Source organism: Ceratosolen solmsi, unplaced genomic scaffold, assembly GCF_000503995.2.
Source record: "Ceratosolen solmsi marchali unplaced genomic scaffold, CerSol_1.0 scaffold61, whole genome shotgun sequence".
NCBI classification, from domain to species: domain Eukaryota; kingdom Metazoa; phylum Arthropoda; class Insecta; order Hymenoptera; family Agaonidae; genus Ceratosolen; species Ceratosolen solmsi.
This window is the reverse complement of record NW_011948435.1, coordinates 3,730,487-3,751,065: the sequence shown is the minus strand read 5'-3', so window position 1 is coordinate 3,751,065 and position 20,579 is coordinate 3,730,487. Positions and strand designations below refer to the sequence as shown.

The following is a 20,579-nucleotide window of genomic DNA, read 5'->3' as shown; positions in this document are numbered from 1 at the left end:
CACGACAATAGAATTTAATAATATTATTTTGGTAAGAGACACAATTTTTTCTATTGTCCTAACCAGAACAATGAACACATAATACTAAAATAATATAATTTACGAATAATTAATAAATACTCCGAAAATTTCATTTGATTTATAGAGTATTTTCATTTATTTAAAAATATAATATTAGTATAAAAATTTCTTATCTATATTAATATTGTTCTTGTTTAATGATTTAATATTAATTTTCTTCATAAAATTCAATAAACACCTATTGAATATCGCCATTTTATGTAACACCAATGAAAATACTTTGAATTATTGATTATTTTTATAATAAATTATAAAGAAAATGTATAAATCGATATCTATATTAATAGTAAAAACCGATTTTGTTATCCAAATATTACGATTTTAACGTTAAGGATTGTTGGGCATCTATGATAGGAGAATCGTTGAAATTTTCATCACATGTAAACTATGCTTCGAGCATATGATAAAAACTAATTTGAATCATCGTATTATTATTATATTTATTTCATCCGGTAATTCAATTTTACATAATAATGAGAGTAAAGTTGATATTAAATTACAATATTCAGTACTATTCACATTATTGGTACTGTAGGTACAAAAAATTTAATTAGTAAAGATATTTCGAAATTTTTACTGTAAGTCACTTTAGTAAACTCTATAATAATGATTATGATATATTATATATGATTAAGTTTTAGCTTGACATAGGAATGATAAATTTCTTTAAAATAATTAGTAAAATTGTTAAAAAAAATATTTAACAGACTTTTAGAAGAATTGCCCAGAAAATAGGAAAGAAATGTTATTCCTAGTATACATTTACGCCTGCACACACATATTAATATAATTATACAGAAATAATTATTCAAATTTCAAAACTATGTATATGAAAATTTTTCAAATTAATAATGAAAATATATTGAAATTCTATTAAAAATGAGAATTATTATTTTATAAATAATCATGATATTAGTGTTAAATTATATTACAAGTAGCATAATAAATCCATAAGAGTTTTTACTTTTGTTGACTTTGGGTATGTGTCAATCGTTAAATCTTTAATATTACGAATCGAAAATCGAATAATTTTTGTTTGTGTGTCTGTGTGCGTGAGTGCGTGCATGCGTGCGTGCGTGCGTGCGTGCGTATGTGCGTGCGTACGTGCGTGTGTGTGTTCTTTGAATGCTCCTGATTTTCATAAAAATTTGTGAATCGTTTCTCCATGACACTATTTATATTTTCAGAAATTGCGTGAATAATTTAGATCGTTAGAATAAAATTAAATACTAATAAACGAGATGATATATAAATTGTAAATAGTAATAAATATTAATTTAAATTGTAATGCGAATCGTAGGCACGTCTCGTGATTAAATGGAATTTTGTTTAATTTGCACGAAGATCTGTTAATAATATGGCAGACGTCCTTTTTATATTTATAAACTTAATTAACTATAAAATGGCTCCTAATGAAATATTAGTTTCTTGAGAGAATATTATTATAACTTTCAATAAAGTGAACAAACTTTTTGGAGAGCTCTTATAATAAATTATTAAACAATTCAAACCCGCTAAACTTGGCTTTTATTTTAAGTATCTGCAAATGGTCGTCTCCGGAGGGAGTTAGCGAAATACAAACAAGAACATGTTCAACAAAGAAATAAACGAACTTGTCCAAGAGAGCAAAAGAAAGTAGCACGAGTGAAAAGGGGTGAGTTATAGAATAGCAGGAAAATTCATGAAAAGAGCTGTAAGTGGCAGAGAACTTCTGATATAGTTTGAAGAGGAAGGCGATGCATTAACGGCCCTACACCGCCATTGATTTCATACTTCCTCTTCTTCCCTCCCTCCCTCCCGCCCCGCCCGACTCGTTCGCCGCAAAAATGTCCCATTCCAGATAGGAGGGAGTGCCGGGAACACAAAGAGGAAATCGGCCGCGAGGGAGGAAACGTCCGTTAGTGCGAGTCGCGTTTACGAGTGGATAACGGAACACAAGTATAAGCGAGAGCTCATAGCGCAATCTCTCGACTACGGCCAACGGTTATCGAATATTCCCGGAATGTATACCAGCAAATACGCCATCGGCCAAATGATCCATGAAAATTCTCGCTGGCCTTCGCCTCTCAATTTTTCCTGCCCAACCCGTGCTTTAACTTCTCTCGTCCGCCCATTCCTTTTATCCGTCATGTCTTTCTCCTCGCCCACCTTTGCATCGCTCTCAAATTTTTTTCACATGTACTTTATACACTTTCCTTGAATACAATGATGATTTTAATTAAAAAAAAATCCTCCACTATTCTGTTTTATGGTGCTCTCGCAATACATACAATTGTTAAATACTCTGAAAATGAAAGTCCCTCCAGTAATTGTTATTTCAAATTGAATTTTTTCGCACTCCACTTTCCATTTTTCGTACAATTTCAATGAAATTCATTAAAAGTTTCACGAAATTTAGGTGACAATTATATCATACGTACGAGGACTTCAGTTAGCCGTTGCCTTAGAAAATACATTTAAATTTCTCATTGCTTGTTCAAGTAAACTCAACCTTCCATAGTTTAATGGTTTTTAGTGGATTTCCACTAAACGCATAAACATCGAGCTTTTTAATTGTTTCTAATTAAATTAAATAAGTTCTTGGAATATGTTTGGCAAATTCAGTAATAATAGTTGTTCCTGTCGTGAATTCTCATAACAATTTAATTAAGATCAAATCTAATGTCTCTAAGACGGTCGTGAACATGCGCACCTCCATAGACATCTAACACAGGCAATATACAATAATTAACCGATGCACACCCGAGTCAAACTCACACTACACTCGGCTAATATATATATATATATATATATATATATATTGAAACTGAGAAAATATCGATTCGGCGCCATTAAAACGTCGGCTACAGACAGAGTCGTTCATCACTAAATCGAATAAATATTTATAATATAAATATCTTTAAGTTCTTTTTCGTCACATTAATCAAGAATATACTCCAATAAAGAATATACACTCACACGCACTGCATACCTACATACATAATCTATATACAATCATTTTGACTGCATATGTACTTATGTAACAATCGATACAAACATATATTTATTTATTTATTTATTTATTTATTTATTTATTTATTTATTTATTTATCGATAGAGTATGGGGAAAAACGTGCGGGTAAATTTTATCAAAGTTATCCAACAATACTATTATAAAATAATGTTCAACTAACAATTTATCGAATAACTCATATAACTTTAATACTAGATTATCGCAAATTCATAACGATTTACTATATTTACTCGATGCTTAGTCGAAATAATCGATATTATCCTCTAACGGCTCCGTCATTTGTATCAATTCGTCCTTTAACAACAGTCAGAAATTAAACAAATTACAGAGGCTATTTGTGTTATAAAGAAAACTATAGATTTTACGTGTAATAAGTATTTATAAATTATTATTACTATGAAATTTAAATGATGAGAATTAAAAAAAGATAATTAATTGATTATTAAATACAGATAATTCAAGAGCATTTAAATAAAAATCTTTTCTATCCGAATAAATTAAACTTCTATTTCGTCTCTTGCAAAGGACAAAAACAATCATTAAGAATAGCAAATAGACGGAAGATAAATTTCACGCTCTTCTTCTCAACAATATTAAAACGTTCAGCAAATTTAGTTTTATTTCAACGACTGTACTTTTTATTTTCCAATTTCGTCAATTCTGTAATGGAAGGATTGTTTTGACTCTCTATGCAAAAAGCCAAGCCATCCATTAGTTTAATGTGACAAATGACGTGGTATCTGATTATTTTCTTTGTCAAATTTAAGAATCATGATAATCATTTACTTCCAATCATCTCGTATATTTTATCTAAATATTTTATCATTGTCCCGTAAACAAATATACAACGAAATTATCATCATTGACATGTATCAATATATTTTATAATACAATACAATATAAGTACACTACACACTATACTATATACAACAAACACTTGGTCTAAGCATGAAATTTAGATAGAAAATATTACAAATTATAGGAACAATTATAATCACAACATTGTTGTTTGTAGCTGTTATTTACTAATCAATAAGAAACTGGATATTATAAGAAAATATTATCTCATCATGTTTGTTTAACAAGACTGTCAATATTCTATATTAATAAATTAGCCGTGACGACACTGAAAATTACTATTTATTACAAGTTCTTTACGTCGTTTGTATAAACTTCGTGGATAATTGTAGGGTTGGGTGTTATTTGAAATTTGGCCAAGTAATATGAAGTTGACGAACCTCCTGTATTCACGCGACGTAGAGTGAGCGAAGCTATGGTAGGAGTTGATCAAGTAGAGTGAAATCGACTGGCAACGAACGTTCGTTCACACTATCGCGGAAGCGAATGAAATCGATTTTCGTTATCTCGGCCACTGGTTGGTCCTCCCATTCTGTTGATACTGCTACAACTGCTTTATCCTCGAAATAACATCGGAGACGAAAAATGGAAGTAACAGATACATACGTGACATACTTTACAGTTATTCGACAACTGTAGCAAAATGTCTTCTCGAACGTACACTTACCGCGGACATTTTTACTTCGCAAACCGAACAATCTATTAAGTATTAAATATTAAGAATATAGATTAGCGGAACAATGTTTTAACGAAATATGGACAATTGGTCTATAAGCAAATGGATTGCTAATTGCGAAAATAGGTTTTTTTTTTCGCAGAGAATTCAAGAAAATATTCGCCTTAACGTGTATGTAAACAAGAGTATAAATAAATGCGAATAAAGCTGTGATTGGTTTTTTGTTTTTTGTTTTTTTGTTTATTTCTTTTTTTTTTTTTTAATAAAAATATTGTCATATACAACATACATCTATCGATAATACGTGCAATAATGCGTTAATTGTAGTGTCCACAAAGTTAGTAAGGCATATTGTGAAATAGGAAATATAAATTTTCATTTTTTAAAAACTTGAAAGCTAAATTCGAGATAAAACGTTTTTTAATCGTTTAAAGATGAAAAATTATATTTTACATTATATTTATGCTTATTGTTTAATTAAATGAATCGTACTATTATTAATATTTTTTAATTTATAAAGCTTCGCAATTATTAGCATCGGAGAAGTAGGTAAGGTAAATCAAAGTAAAATAATCCAACTTAAATATAAAATAAAAAAATTTTTTGTTTTTTTTTTGTTTTTTTTTTTTGTTTTTGTTTTTTTTTTAACTCTGTTTTAGAATATAAATCAAAATGCATTATTTATAAAGTTCAATTGTGAAAATTAAAAAGAAATAATATTATTTGTTCAGAGAAACTCATAAGTATCATGTTAATATTATTTAATGAATCAAGTTTTCTGCTTTGAAACACAATAATATTAAAGTCTATTTTGAATAATATAAATAAACAATTTTTATTCGGTATGCAAACTTTATACTTACAACAATACAATAATGACAACATTCACAATGATAGTTAATAATATCGTAAAGAAGTAATAATAATTAACATTCAAAATTCAATTATAAATGGATAGATATTTTTTAATTATTTATTATTTCTACGCACGCCACCGTAAATAAAATCTGTTCATAATCATAATATTTGTAAGTTATAACTTTGAATTATTTGTGTTTAATCGGTTACAATATAATAATTACATAAACTTCAATTATTATATAAACTTATTATGTAAATATTGTTATATAAACTTCATTGTGTAAACATATTTAAATAACTTCGCATTGCAGGTCAGTGATTTTTAAATATTTATTATTAAAAGTTTCTTAACAAAAGATTTTCACTTTTACTTATTTCAAAAATTGACATTGACATAAAGCAATTTATATTCACATTCTCAGCATCTGTAAAGTTTCTTCATTTAAATACTCAGTTTTCTGATTGGTTGACAAATCCAAGTACATAAATGTTACATAGAATGGTTATATGAATACAATGAATGAACATAAATATATTTAGAGATACATTGATATTTAAATTTCTAGAATGTTTACAACTAAATCGCTAAACAAATATAGTATTTCAAAGCAACTCTGTTTATTTTCGTAGTTGTTACGTCGAATGGAGAAGACGCAATTTCAAGCTTATTATTAAGAATACTGGTTTTTTCTCAATATTTGTAGCTATTCTAATATCATATATATATATATATATGACATGTATATGCACTTTGTATTTGAATAAATCACATGTAAGCGACGGTTTTCGAATGGTTGATCGATAACTTCGGTGGAAGTTCCTTTTTCAACTTCAGTTACCAACGGCCGGAATTTTTCACTTACTAGAAACCAAATGATCAGAAGAAGGCGAATGTACAAAAATTTCATTTGCATAATTTAAAACGTTAGAAAAATATAGAAACTCAATGACAGCAATTTGTTTTTAGAAATATTAATTTTCTTCAGATGAACAAATATATTATTATATTTATTTCATAATACTTAAATTAATCAAACTTAATAATTAATAATTAATATATTAATATGTCATAATATATAATATATAATGAATAGAATGTAAAAGTTTCTAAAGTTGTGGAAACTATAAAATTTAAAAATGCTTTCAAAAAATGAAATATTTTAAGTACCATAAAAGTTGAACTAATCAGAAGGAAGATTTATAGATAATTTATATATATATATATATATATATATATATATATATATATATATATATATATATATATTTTATATATATATAAAACTTCTTTATAATTAAAAGACTAATGAAATCGTGTTGTATCTAGTAACTTTTTATAATTTGTATTGCTTTATAATTATATTAACAGCGAAAACTCATTTTTTCATATACTATGAAGAACAATTTTTATATTCAAAAGAATCACTATAAATTCAATTGCTTTTAAACTATTACAAGTATATATAGTAATAGCATTGCAAAATGTTGTTTATTTTAATGTGATTAACAACTATTATCGGCTTCTTTATATTTAATTAAAATATGTACAATTTACAAGTATTAACAATATTGTCGTTATCACAAAACATTTCGACAATATTATTAAGACTACACATTATGCTACAATATGAACTAATAAATCAATAAGGAAAAATATTTTTATTATATATTATTTTATAATTAAAAAAAAGAGAGATATATAGAATATATATATATATATATATATATATATATATATATATATATATATATATATATAAATAATTTATTTATATATTAAAATTCATTTTATCATAACATATACATTATTTATTTACAGTTTATTATATATCTACATTTGGACAATTTAAAATAAATTAAATTTCTGCAAATTTATTTTTAGATAAAAATATTTTACTTAGAAAAGACTATGTTTATGTAAATATTAATATAACATGTTATTAAACCTTTACCCAAAATCATCATTATAATAATGTAATAATTAATAATAAGATTAATAACAATTAAATAATTATTTAACAATATCTTCCATTTCCTTATACACTGATAAACAATATTTCCACATTCCACATAATAAAATACTGTACATACACATGTACCTACCATTTCAAATTTTATTTCCATGCTAATTTATCATTTTGTATTTGATGACTATGATAGTAGATAATAATTAGATTTTGATAGATAATAATTATAAGATCGATATAAATTTATTAGGATTATAAATAATGGAAAATAATTTCTCAATTATTTCCTTACACAATTATTAGGCGTATATGTGTATATCTGCATTATTTTTTAAATTGATTCACAGCAAATAAATACCATGTTACACTCCAAATCGATTTATCTAATAAATTCTATCCCAAACACTTTCCCAAAACTTTTTATATTAATAATTTATCACACACATATTTCATATTTAAAAAATTAATTTTCACTTCAATTTGAAATAGTCATACTAGTATTCATAATTTTCTAAACGTGATTATTAATATCCTCATTTTCAAACTGAATAATATGATTGAATTCAAAGATTTTTATCTAAAGCTCAAATTCTAAAATATGAATCGTATCAATCTTGGTTTTTAAGGCAAATCATTATTTCCTACTTTATAAAATTCAAATTATAAAACTGAACTTGCGTTGAAGTAGACAATGATATAATCCTGCTTTTAATGAAGATAACAAGAGATTTAATATCCGAATTGAGCTCGAAATATCTTTGAGATTATGATCCTGCTTATTCTGAATATTATTGCTTTATATTGCTGTATGTGTTAGTTTGAATGCTTTAATTAAGTGTGACAGTCATATTTTTAATATTGCTATAATGTATTTTTTCTTTGTTTACTTTAGATTCCACGCATTGACAGCGACAAAGAGCTATTTTGAAAAACTTCATACGCTTTTGCTTCATGAGAAAAATCTTCTCTCATTTAGGACATTTAGCAAACAGATTCTGCCGTTTGTTCATTTGCTACACTATAAATGGACAAAATATTTTTTTACTTCTTTGAAAAGTCAAAAGAATTTCATTTCATACGATTCGAGATATTGTATAATGATTTTATTTTGCGTAATAATAAACAATTGCAATAATTTAGATATAAACATAGAAAGCATGTGAATTCTATAAATTATTGTGAACTTTTTTTAAATTATATTTTGCGTGATAAATATATTTTTATGATGATCCGTTAAGAGCCTTTTTTTTTTTTTTTTTTTTTTTTTTTTTTTTTTTTCGTATTTGTTACGAAGATTTTTAATGATATTAGAATACGTTTGGCTTCCAGGCATTTGCAAAGCTGTGAATTCATTATCAAGAGATATTCAATATATAAGCCTTACTTTCACATATTCGTCTAATCCAATTAAAAAATAATGAAAAATTTCATCGAATAAATCGAAGAAAAGGTGAACTTTATTGTTTTTTTTTTTGTTTTTTTTTTTTGTATCTCACGTAACAAGCAAATTAAGCTAGCCAATTCTATTCTCGGAATTCAAGTTCTGTTTTATAAGATTTCTTATAAAAGCACCATATATTTAAAAAAAAAAAAAAATTATAAAGACTAAAGTTTATTTATTATTTATTTAAAATATTCAATTTAATAATTAACGCGATACATTTTAACCTTTATAGATGCGCATATTATAAAAGTAAAAATAATAAAAATAATGCAAAACTGCTGTGATGACAATGAAAAGACGCCTCGACGCTAAATATCTAATCTTCAATGTATGGTAAAGACATATAAACTCTTTCTCTTCGCATTTACTTTCTTATCTTTTCCTCTTCCATTTTGTACTCAACCTGTACGTTGTTGTATCTTTTTATGTGTAGACGCAACCCGTAAAACGATCTAATGTCATGTGACACGAAAGATCCGTTTAAAAAACTAACATTTAGAATATTTGCTCGGTTATTTCGTATGAAAGAAATGTATGAAGGAAACATGAGTATTTTCAGTTTTTAATATTTCTATTATAAAATTCTTTACAATTCAATACTATCTTAAAAATTTCAATACTTTAATGATTTACTTTGCTTTTAGTTCAACGTTAGCTCGATAGGATTACACGATTACCTAAGTGGTTGCATTAAGAAGTGAAGTATTGAACCTGAGATATTTATTTTTACATTATATTTTTGTTAGATTATAATAAAATTCACAAGTATTAAAGAAAGGGGAGTTTTAATGTAAAATATTAAGGCTATTATTTATAAGTAACGAATAACCGAATACATTTGTGAAAATTTATTAGTAATAATATTATCCATATAATCATAATTAAAAAATTATGTTAATTTTCTTATTTTGTAGGAAATTACCTTTATTATATTTATTTATTTTTATGCAAACATTAATTCCAAAGCGTATATGTATTAAAATTTCTATGATTCAATTCGTGAAAATAATTTATATATATATATATATATATATATATATATATATATCCAAATTTCATCTAACGTTAACTACTCGTTATTGTTTAATGAGCTTCAGTCACTTATTAAAATAAATACATTATAATTTCATTATTAAATTAATCTTACAAGTTATATTATATACGGTTAATGCATTATTAATATAGAAAATTGTAAATAATTAGTAATTATGCATAATATTTATGCATAACAATAACAATTCTTCTATTACTAATAATACAAATGTGTACAAGAAATGGAAATACTTATTTTTAATATTGTATGTTGTAATTTGTTATTAAAATACTAAATATTATTTAAATCTAAATTTAATGGACAGTATGCATAATGCACATATGGTTGTAGTATAATCACTTTAATATTTTTAATAAATACAAAAATAATGTAATAATCAGCTTGTGATGTGTATGTAAAGTTGAAGTGATATAAACGATTACACATTTAATACTGAAAATGATAATTAAATTCATATTAACGATCATATTAAAGATGATTAATTAGCTCGTGATGTAACAATAAAATAATAATTATTTTATTAATAATAATTAATAATTTGCTTCTAAAGTTTTATTTAAGTATACATTCATTTTTGTTCGTAGACTATTCAAAATTAAACGTATCGATGAAAAAAATAACAGTAAATTCAAATATATGACAATTTCGTTAATTTATGTTCTCATGAAGTATTATACCATTAGATAGAAAATCTTTACCATAAGGTACTATATCGTAAATAATATTATACAAGAATATAAATATTTTGAAAATTTCATTCTTATGAAATTTTTTTACTTTCACTTTTTGCCGATTATAAGATTGATTAATCGACGCAAACCATTTATTTACATATAATATTAGATTATTGAAATGTATTAATCGTTATTTAGTCATTCCACTGTGCGATCGTAATCTTAATTATTAGGATGATTATGAATCTAATTTAAAATCAATATTTTATAATATAATATTGATAAATGAGCCATTGTTTATAATTATATAGACGATAAAATTATATAAAAATTATAAAACCCAAAATAGTCGTTAAAGATTAAAAAAAAATTTTTTTTTTTAATTAACAATCACATAGATAATATCAACAAATAAAACGAAGCAATATAATATACCCATAATATAGTTATTACAATTGTGATAATAAAGAATTTATTTAATTCGGTTGGAGTAGCATATACGATGTGAAAATTTTGTACATGAAGTTTTTGTAATTATTTATAGGTCCAAAACTGCTCTTGATGTGCAAATGTCAAAAATTTACTCGTCCCTAAGACTTAATCCATACGCGATAATTAGCCCTGTCGTATAAAAAACATCCTAATGAAAAAAATTTTTCTAAAAAAACTGAAATTTTTCAGATTTAAAAACTCCAACTTTATCAGTTCGAATTCTTACGTATGCCGCGCACTAAGATTCTTTTGCAAATAATAATAAATAAATAAGAGGCTAAATATGATAAAATATAATGTGTTATTAAGCTCCGACCCTTTGGCAAATAAATATTAGCCGTGTGGAAAAAAAAAAAGAAAAAAGAAAAAACATTTCATAAATAAGTTATACAGTGCAACAAAACGCTTCTGTATCTGCTCTCACATAGCCCGGGAAAGCATTAATTTCAGAAGGAAAAAAGAATTATTTCACCTCCCCGTTGGCCTGCCGGAGGCCGCGCGTGCTCTCTGTCTTTCTTGGCCGCCGGTTGCAGTTGGCCTCGCACAAAGCAGAAAAACGCGAATAGCGGATATATACGTGCATCGCTCACACCTATATATGCGCAGCTTTCACAAAAGAGTAGCAACGGCAGCATGAACAGAGAGGGACGAGCGCGGTAATGCTTCTTACAATTTATGTGACTTTTTTATACAGAGCCGGAAGAGGGAGACGACTGCCGCCCGCGTACAGCGTTGTAACGCGAGAGCGATAGCGCGTGCGAAGAGTCGTGCGAAGAGTCGTGCGATTTCATTGTCCGTGGGTCGTAGGGCGAGTTTGCGCCCCCATCGCAATGACTGTCGAAGGTATGTTTGGCGCCGTCCTTGGCTTTCAAGACGACGTCATCGAGCATATCATCATCGGGGTAATCGCGATGAAGTAGGACCGATTGGCCCGTCCCTATTATCATTTTAGCCCTCTCATTTATGCTCCCCTACAAAAACAAAAAAAAAAACAAAACAAAAAAATTGAAAAATTGAAAAAAATTGTGGTCTACTACTGTCACTCTTTCTCTCGCTTTCTCTTACCACTACAAGAGGCTATTATTATGTTCTCCGACATTGTGTCGCGCGAGTGCGTTAGGGTCCGAAGTATCTCGAGCACTCTGACGGTTTATCGTTTGCACTAGTTGGTTTTCGGCTTACGACCATTACGGCAATAATGCTCCCTGGTACTTAGAACAAAATATTACGCAAGTGCTTCAGCTATGAGGCTTCTCGCGTGTCTGTGAGTTATATGGAAATTTTGAGTGACGTTGCATTTTTTTTTTTTTTTTTTTTTTTTTTTTTTTTTTTTTTTTTTTATAATATGCATATATCTAATCGATTGTTAATTCTAATTGATTAAGTTAGTTGTGCATGTGGAAGGAATCGTGATTACTTTAACTCTTAATTTTTGTGATTCGTTGGTTGACGACGTTGGCAATTCTACTTAGCTCATTCGCCTATTTCAATTCATTTATCATTATTTATTATATTTCTATTAAAATTGTAAATTTTTATTTTATAGTTATACTTCCCAAATGGTCTTCGTTGTCAATCGAATTTAATATTCGTATATTTATTATTTGTTTAATTTCCTGATTTTGCAAACAGATCATTCGCACAGACATGAATCTAAGTTTTTCTTCTTTTAATAAATTTATCTACTTTCCCCAGATTTTATATATAATAAAGAAAATAAATCAATTTTTATTAAAATGAAATTGTATTTTTGAAAATAAAAATTATTAAATAATAGATGCGATCGTTAATCAAGTTCAAACATTTTAATAAATTATGTATTGTTAAACTTAAAAGCTACTACGGGATGATCTCTTGTGAATACGGTCGAAATCGTGGATAATTGATAAATTGAAGCTACGAAAGCTTAAAAAATAAAAAATTACGATCAAATACAGCCAAGCAAATTTATGTAATTCATATCGTTCTTTATCACTGTAAACATTTTACTACATAAAGCTCTGTTCATACTTAATATTATATATATATATATATATATATATATATATATATATATTTAATTATACTAGAAATGCAAAAGTTATGAGATAAATCTTGACAATATATTAATAGATTAATGTGTTATGTAACATTGTCAAACTTAATATTTCTTAAGAGCATAAATATTGCATATTATTAATGATAATTAAATTATTTACAATATGTTTAAATACAATATGTTTATACAATTTATAGATAAATTTTTAACAAGTCATAATAAATAAGAATAATGTCAAGTAATTTTATTAGATTCTTAAATTTATATATTTTAAAATGTCTGAATCGAAATTTATTCATAAATCCAAACGTATACTTTTTTTTTATTCTACGTGTACATAAATATTGGGAGACTATAGTTTTTATGTAAATAAAAATTTCGATAAGATTGTTATTTTTCAAATGAATGTTGTATACATCGATATTGAATAGAAAATTTATATAAATTTTTGCTCATCTTAAATAACTAATGAGCTTAACTCTTATATTAAGGTTCTTTCATTCATTGTATTGCCTATATTTATCGACATAAAAGTCCCAGTTATTCACATCTGTTACTTGAAATTGCAATATACACACACACACACACAGACACACACACACACACACACACATATATATATGATTTCACAAATATCAATTTCAATTTCATTATCTCATTATTATAGTTTTGATATACGCTATATAATAAAATCAAGTATAGAATATTTATGTGAGGCGCGAAGAGATTGTGTGTTGGATAATGTAACCGTTGTTGGCGTACGTTCTAAAGTTTTCGAACCTTATGGATGTACAAAATGGTTGTTCACTTTAAAGTCACAATATGATAAATTTCAATTCAATATAGGAGAGTGTGTCATACATTATTTGTGTGATATCAAGCAGATTCATAAATCATTTCTGGATGGCATCATCAGCTGTGCGCTTTGCGACGATATCGAGAACAAGTCAAAAGTAAATATGAGTAAATGAGTGAGCAAGACAAAGCAAGAATATCGTTGGTATTGAGCTGCAAAAATAATAAAAAAAAAAATTATTAAATAAATAAATTAACAATTTGATACAAGGAATGAATATAATTAATAAAAAAAAAAAAAATCATGGATATTGAGACAAATGACATTGAATACGGATTGACTCTATCTATGATCTATAATTATATTATACAGAAAATCAAATTGTTATAAAAATTTAAGTGTAGTTAACAAAAAAATTATAATTCATGTATAATTAAGTTGACTTTAGTAGTTATTATTATAATGCTACAAGTAAGTAAAATAAAACATAAAATTTTTCATAGATTATTGCATTGATATTATTGTTCATTTACTTATCCTTTACAACTTCTCCAATTCTAAAAATACAAGAATTAATATTTTCGAATAATAAATAATGTTAAATTACATATATATTCACGTGTATGCACCATTATTATTTTTTTATAATTATAATGATGAGAAATATCGTTTAAATTATATAAAATGCCACGTCTTTTTATTATTATCACACAATAAAGGACAAAAATGTAAATGAATATATTATCCACTATCATATATTAATTATAGTGAATATTTAATAATATTTTTATGTAACTGATTAACTTAAATGATTATTATAAATATTTTACGTGTTTGCTACTGTGGCTATAAATTTACCTAAATTAATCATTGCTGCCCCTATAGAATTTAATATGAATGTCATTCAATTTTTGATAATGTATTATACCTTATAAGATCATATTTATATTTGTGTTTATATTTGTAATAATATTTTTACATTATATAAATAATTTATTTTATATATATATATATATATTTTTTTCTTTTCTTTCCTCTCTTCTGCACGTTTACAGTAACTTCGGTATCCGATTTGTGTCTGTAATTTCTAAAATTCTTTGATCTGCGTATGTAAGTATATTAGTTTCTTAGTATTCATCTAGATTATCCATGTGTATAAGCTTGACTATTCAACGCTCAGTTAGATTTTCCTTATAGTTAATTAGGTTTTCAATACCCTCTGTTTGCTTACGTATTGGTCATTACGGTCAAAGCGACACCATTCGCCGTGCATCCTTCAACTAAATTAATTGAAAAAAATTTTTTATTCTTCTACATGGCAAGCCGTACGCTTGTGACTGTGTGATTGACACACGCCAAATAACGATTGAGCCACATACCACCACCGGCTTTATTCAACAGACTTGGGCCCTTATCGATCTCTAAATTTCTGATCGAGAGTCGGACGTTTTATAGTAATCTCCTTTATGTCGGGCGACGTAAGTAAAAACATGCAAGACCGTGTGCGAAAGGAATTTAATATTTTTTTTTTTATCACTTCGTTTAGTCTATCCAAAGTTTACGTGAAAAGTAGATTTTTATCATTCTGAGTACTATTTGACGTGTTTAATATTGTGATTGAAGTACGCGATAATAGCCGTTGATTAATTAAAGTTAGTTTTTTTCTAATACATTTCCATAAATTAATCCTACGAACTTTCCATGCATAATATTCATCATTTACCTTGTTTTTGGTTATCTATCAACTTAAATACTTTGTATTTTATTTTCAATATTTTAGGCAAGAAAGTAATTTAATAGAGGATATAAAAATTGAAACGTGTGAATGTTAATTATATAAATGATTGACTAAATTCTAAAAGATACGTAAATTTATTAAAATTTATTAATAATTTATTAAAATTATTAATAAATTTATAAAGATTTATTTAAAATAAGTAACTAAAAATAATATTCTTTAAATATTAATTTTTTTTTCTTCACAATTTTCATTATTTTATCGGCAAAATTATTATATCCGATTATTGATATGTGGAAAGCTTTAATTTTCGAAAGTTAGCCAACTTAAATATTATATAATGTATTGTGTAATTCAATATGACTTGCAAAAAGATATTCTGAGTTTATTAAGTAAGTACTATGAAGTGTTGTTATTTTATGTCATAATGAAGTTATATAAAATTATTATCATATTTTTAATTTTCTTTTCAGAACGCCAAGTATATTGTTTTAAAGAGGGAGAATTAAAATTTATTTTTTTTTTTTTTTTTTTTTTTTTTTTTTTTTTTTTGTAATTAAAATCCGTATAGTCTTACTATGTGAAATATTATTATTTAATATTAATATACTACTTGCATAAATCATCGACATTATAAATTACGGAAGAAATAATAGTACAGTGACATGAATTACAAAAAATAATAATATAAATTTGTATACATTAAAAATATGATTAGAGCATTAATCGATTGATGCAACATTGTCAAATTAAATTCATTATAAATTTATACACTAGTATGCGTCATCATATATATTCTAATTCATTGATAATAAAATAAAATTTCTTTATAAAAATTATATGTCAATTCATGCTTTATTATCTAAATATATGTGCGTGTTTTTCCTCCCTTATTACTACTACAAGTTTTATTCTAGAAATATTTAAGGCAAAAAAAGGTGATATAATATAATATAGCATTTATTTGGTTTCTTATACCATGTAATTGTAAAGAGTCATACAGTGTAATTGTAATTGTAATTACATCTGGCGCAACATGATAAATTATTTTACATCGCAATGATTTATCAAAGGATTTTTTAATGAAAACAGAATCTCACATCTAGTTTCACAAAAATTTTCTCATGTATCACTCTGTTTATGTTCCTGGCTTAATTTTTAATGCTCTTTATATAAATTCTGTTTGTCTATTACTGTTTATGAAGGGATTACATAATTGTTGGAAAAATTTACTACTTTTACGTCACGTGAATGAATATTATATTATATGGGAGGTAGAGAAGAGAAAATGGAAAACACCATTCGCTCGCAGATTTTTCCTAATGCAGATTTATCGTCGTTAAGACTCATAACTTACGTGTCTTATATAGATATTTTATACGGAGGTGTGTGTTTGGAAATTTGCGTGAAAATTAGCCGCAATTTTGTTGATTGAACGCTTGCAAGAATATGAAATGCACGTAGTTTGTAGAGGCAGTATTTCTTCGATTATCGATCTCCCGTAAATCAAAGAAAATATTAGTAATAACGTTTGTAAGAATTACAGTTGCATATAATGTCAATATAATATTTTTAATAAAGCTTAATGCATTTAAGGATATAGTTGAGATATCTAAACATTGGCAATTATTGGTAATAATATAATTTTCATCTATTTCGTAGACGTACCTGGCATATTTCGGTCCAAGACTTGGATCGTACATCGAACTCGCCGAGATATCTTCGTCAGGTATTTCGCCATTCTCCATACCTAGTGCAGCCGAACATTGTCCTATAATCAATAAATATTAATATTATAATGCATTTGTTGTGATAATATTATGTTTTAAACTCTACATGGGAATTAACACATTCGTATATGAAAGCTAATTTTCATTTATTTTCATTTTTTTTTTTTTTTTTTTTTTTTTTTTTTTTTTTTTGTATGTTTAATTCTTCTTCCGGTAATTCCGAGCATTACGAGCATTTTATTTCATAAAATTAAATTATCATTTTTCAAATAATGTTAAATATAATTTAAGTAATAAGTTGTAAAATGATAGGTAATATAATAATCATCGTTTATAATAATTTTCTCGAGCTATATCAATATTGCTATTGTTAATACATTATATTTTATAAGCCCGCGTTTCATAATTTGTAAGCAGCTTTAAAAAAATAAAATTTTGTTCAAGTCTATGTGATGTATAGGGGTTGTAGTTGAAATTCGTAAGTAAAATTCATTATGAAATATTTATAAACCAGAGAAAAATACTTTATGGATATTTCAACACGCTACGCGACAATTCATCAAGTCGCAAGAAATAGTAAAATTGAATAATTTCGTAAAATAAATTGTTTGATAAAAAAATTTCTTTGAAAAAATTAATGTCGATGTTTATACATTTTTTTAATACGAGATAGGAAATTTTTTTAAATTTCATCAATATTATATAAATCTTGACATATAAGTAAGTATATGTTCTGTTTATTATAATGGAGCAAAAATATTATTGAAAATTAAAGGAATACGTTTGGAAACAAGATACAATGAAATCTTTACAAGAATAATTTATGAAAATGAATTTTTAGGTGTTTATAAACGTAATGTGGATAATATTACATATTTCATTAATTATTATAAATTATAATAAAATAAATGAAAATGTTTTTTTTTAGTATATGTGGGTGTGGGTGTGGGTGGGTGTGTATGTATATACATATACATACACACACACACACATACATATTGTTTTCATCGATCCATGAAATAAAGTTTAATACAAGATGACAGAACGTAATTTGACTCTGTAAAATGTAACAATAGAATAAATAAAACTCATTCATATATCAATGCCAAGAATGAAAAAAAAAAAAAAAAAAAAAAAAAAAAAAAAAAAACCCTAAAAATATTTATTATTGTTGGCGTAACATTCGTAAAGACCATAAGATGCGTTTGTTGCGAGTCTAAAGCCACGAATAAATTAAAGCGGCATTTAATTTAAGCTAGCCAGGTTATGGCGATGCGGCTTGTGGAAAGTTTGAAAACTACAGAATGCAACGGATGGCGGATTAGTCAGCCTTTCGGATGCGACTATTATAGATCTAGTGCTCTGTACATCATACTTACACAAATGTATGCGCACGCAGCATATACGTATATGCGAATATGTTGCGCGAGATTATACGTGCGCACGTGCGTCTGTCTTACATATATATATATATATATATATGAATGGAATTTTGCACTCTCGTGCTTACATGTTGTGCGATATTCTGGACATCCCTGATGTGAAATTAGTCTCAGCAAGTTTTGCCTCGCGTACGAGTTCTAGCCTACGCGGTACAATATTCCTAGTCTAACGTTTTTTCTCGCTTCGCTTAGGATAAATAACATTTATTTCGACGCATTAAGTTAAATCTTCTATGCAAACACTCGCCAACACTTAGTGATTATGTTATTCCTTTCATATTGCATCGTACATCGTCAATGCTAATATATTTTTTAATACTTGAATAGTGCTTTATAAAAGAGTTCGTGACTTGGAAAAGTAGTAACGATGATTTGAAAGTATACAATGTTATAGCTTGGTAGGTTGTCAATAAAAAATAAAAAGGAAAGAAAAAAAAGTAAAACAAAAAAAAAAAAATTGCCCCGTTATTTTTAGATGCGTGAGTGAGCAATTTTGGCATACGTAGAATAACATGATTAATCGAGCATTTATTCAACAAAAATATCCAATCCAAATTATGAAGCCACTTGATCTAATCTAAGTCTATCCTTTACAAATTGATTAACTCGGCTATTCCACTCTCACTGCTTCTGATTGAAAGGTCTTGTATATTTTTTCTTCTACGTAGGATAATATCCAAGAAGGAGAAATTGAAAAGGTCAGGCGCTCAATGAAATTGGAGCCAAGATTCTTGAAAATATTTAATTACTATTAAGCGCTTACAACTTTGATCAAAAGCTACGAATATGAATTATTTTCGACTTTTCATATTGAAATGAACATTGCGAATTGATTGAACGCGAGTTGTTTGTAGTCGGTTCGATTAATAGTAACATTCTACACATTAACTGCATTAAAATACATGTTTGGGTTAACGTTTGAGAGATACGGAAGCGGCCGTAAGAATTAAAAAAATATTTTAAAATCTCAAGTAGTCCGATAGAATTACGAAATTATATAAAGCCAAGAGACCATTGATTTTCGTATGTGAATCGATGATTAATTATATAAAATTTGTTGTTTTTTTTGTTTTTTTTTTGTTTTGTTTTGTTTTTATTTTTATGCAGGAATAAAAGAAATAACGAAGAAATTCTCATTTGAACGATCATGTGCGTGATGTGTGCTGTTGGCTGGTATTGGGTGTGGTGGTGTGGGTAGAGTTGGAACGAAGAAGTGCAGGGGGTATTGACACGTCCGTTGGGAGGGAAGTATTCGTCGTGAAAAAACACAAGTTGATGGGTTCGATTCCCGAGCGAGATAAATTCGACTGCCTTCGTCATTCTTTTCCTCTTAATCATTTTCATTTTAATGAAATGAAATTCTATCAGTCTCACGGCGGAACAATGTTATTTTATATCATAGAAAAATTGCTGGAATATAAATTTCCACGCCTGTTTAAACAACGAGTACATTCAATCTATTATAAACTAATTTAATTTATGATTTGATCTGCATTTAATGTAGCGTGGCACATGATGATAATGGTTAAGAAACATAAGAAAAAGCAACGGAAAAGCGTAGGATATAATAAACGAAAAAGTGGAGAGAGTAGATTAATAGTATGAGATATAAAGTATTAAGATTGAGTAAGAATCAATTTGAAATATTCGTGGGAATGCTAGAAATAATAATTTATGGAAATAGATTTTTTGATAGTAGGATGAAAAAGACAAAA

At 26.7% G+C, this 20,579-nt stretch overlaps 1 protein-coding gene across 1 annotated transcript in view; it reads right to left on the bottom strand.

Annotated features, from left to right (window-relative positions):
* Ddr (discoidin domain-containing receptor 2) overlaps positions 1–20,579 on the bottom strand; it is a 126,225-nt gene that overhangs the window by 101,656 nt on the left and 3,990 nt on the right. Inside the window, exon 2 of the mRNA XM_011503040.1 lies at positions 17,361–17,463. Within this exon, the coding sequence (XP_011501342.1) occupies positions 17,361–17,463 (103 nt within the window). The remainder of the gene's footprint in view (positions 1–17,360; positions 17,464–20,579) is intronic.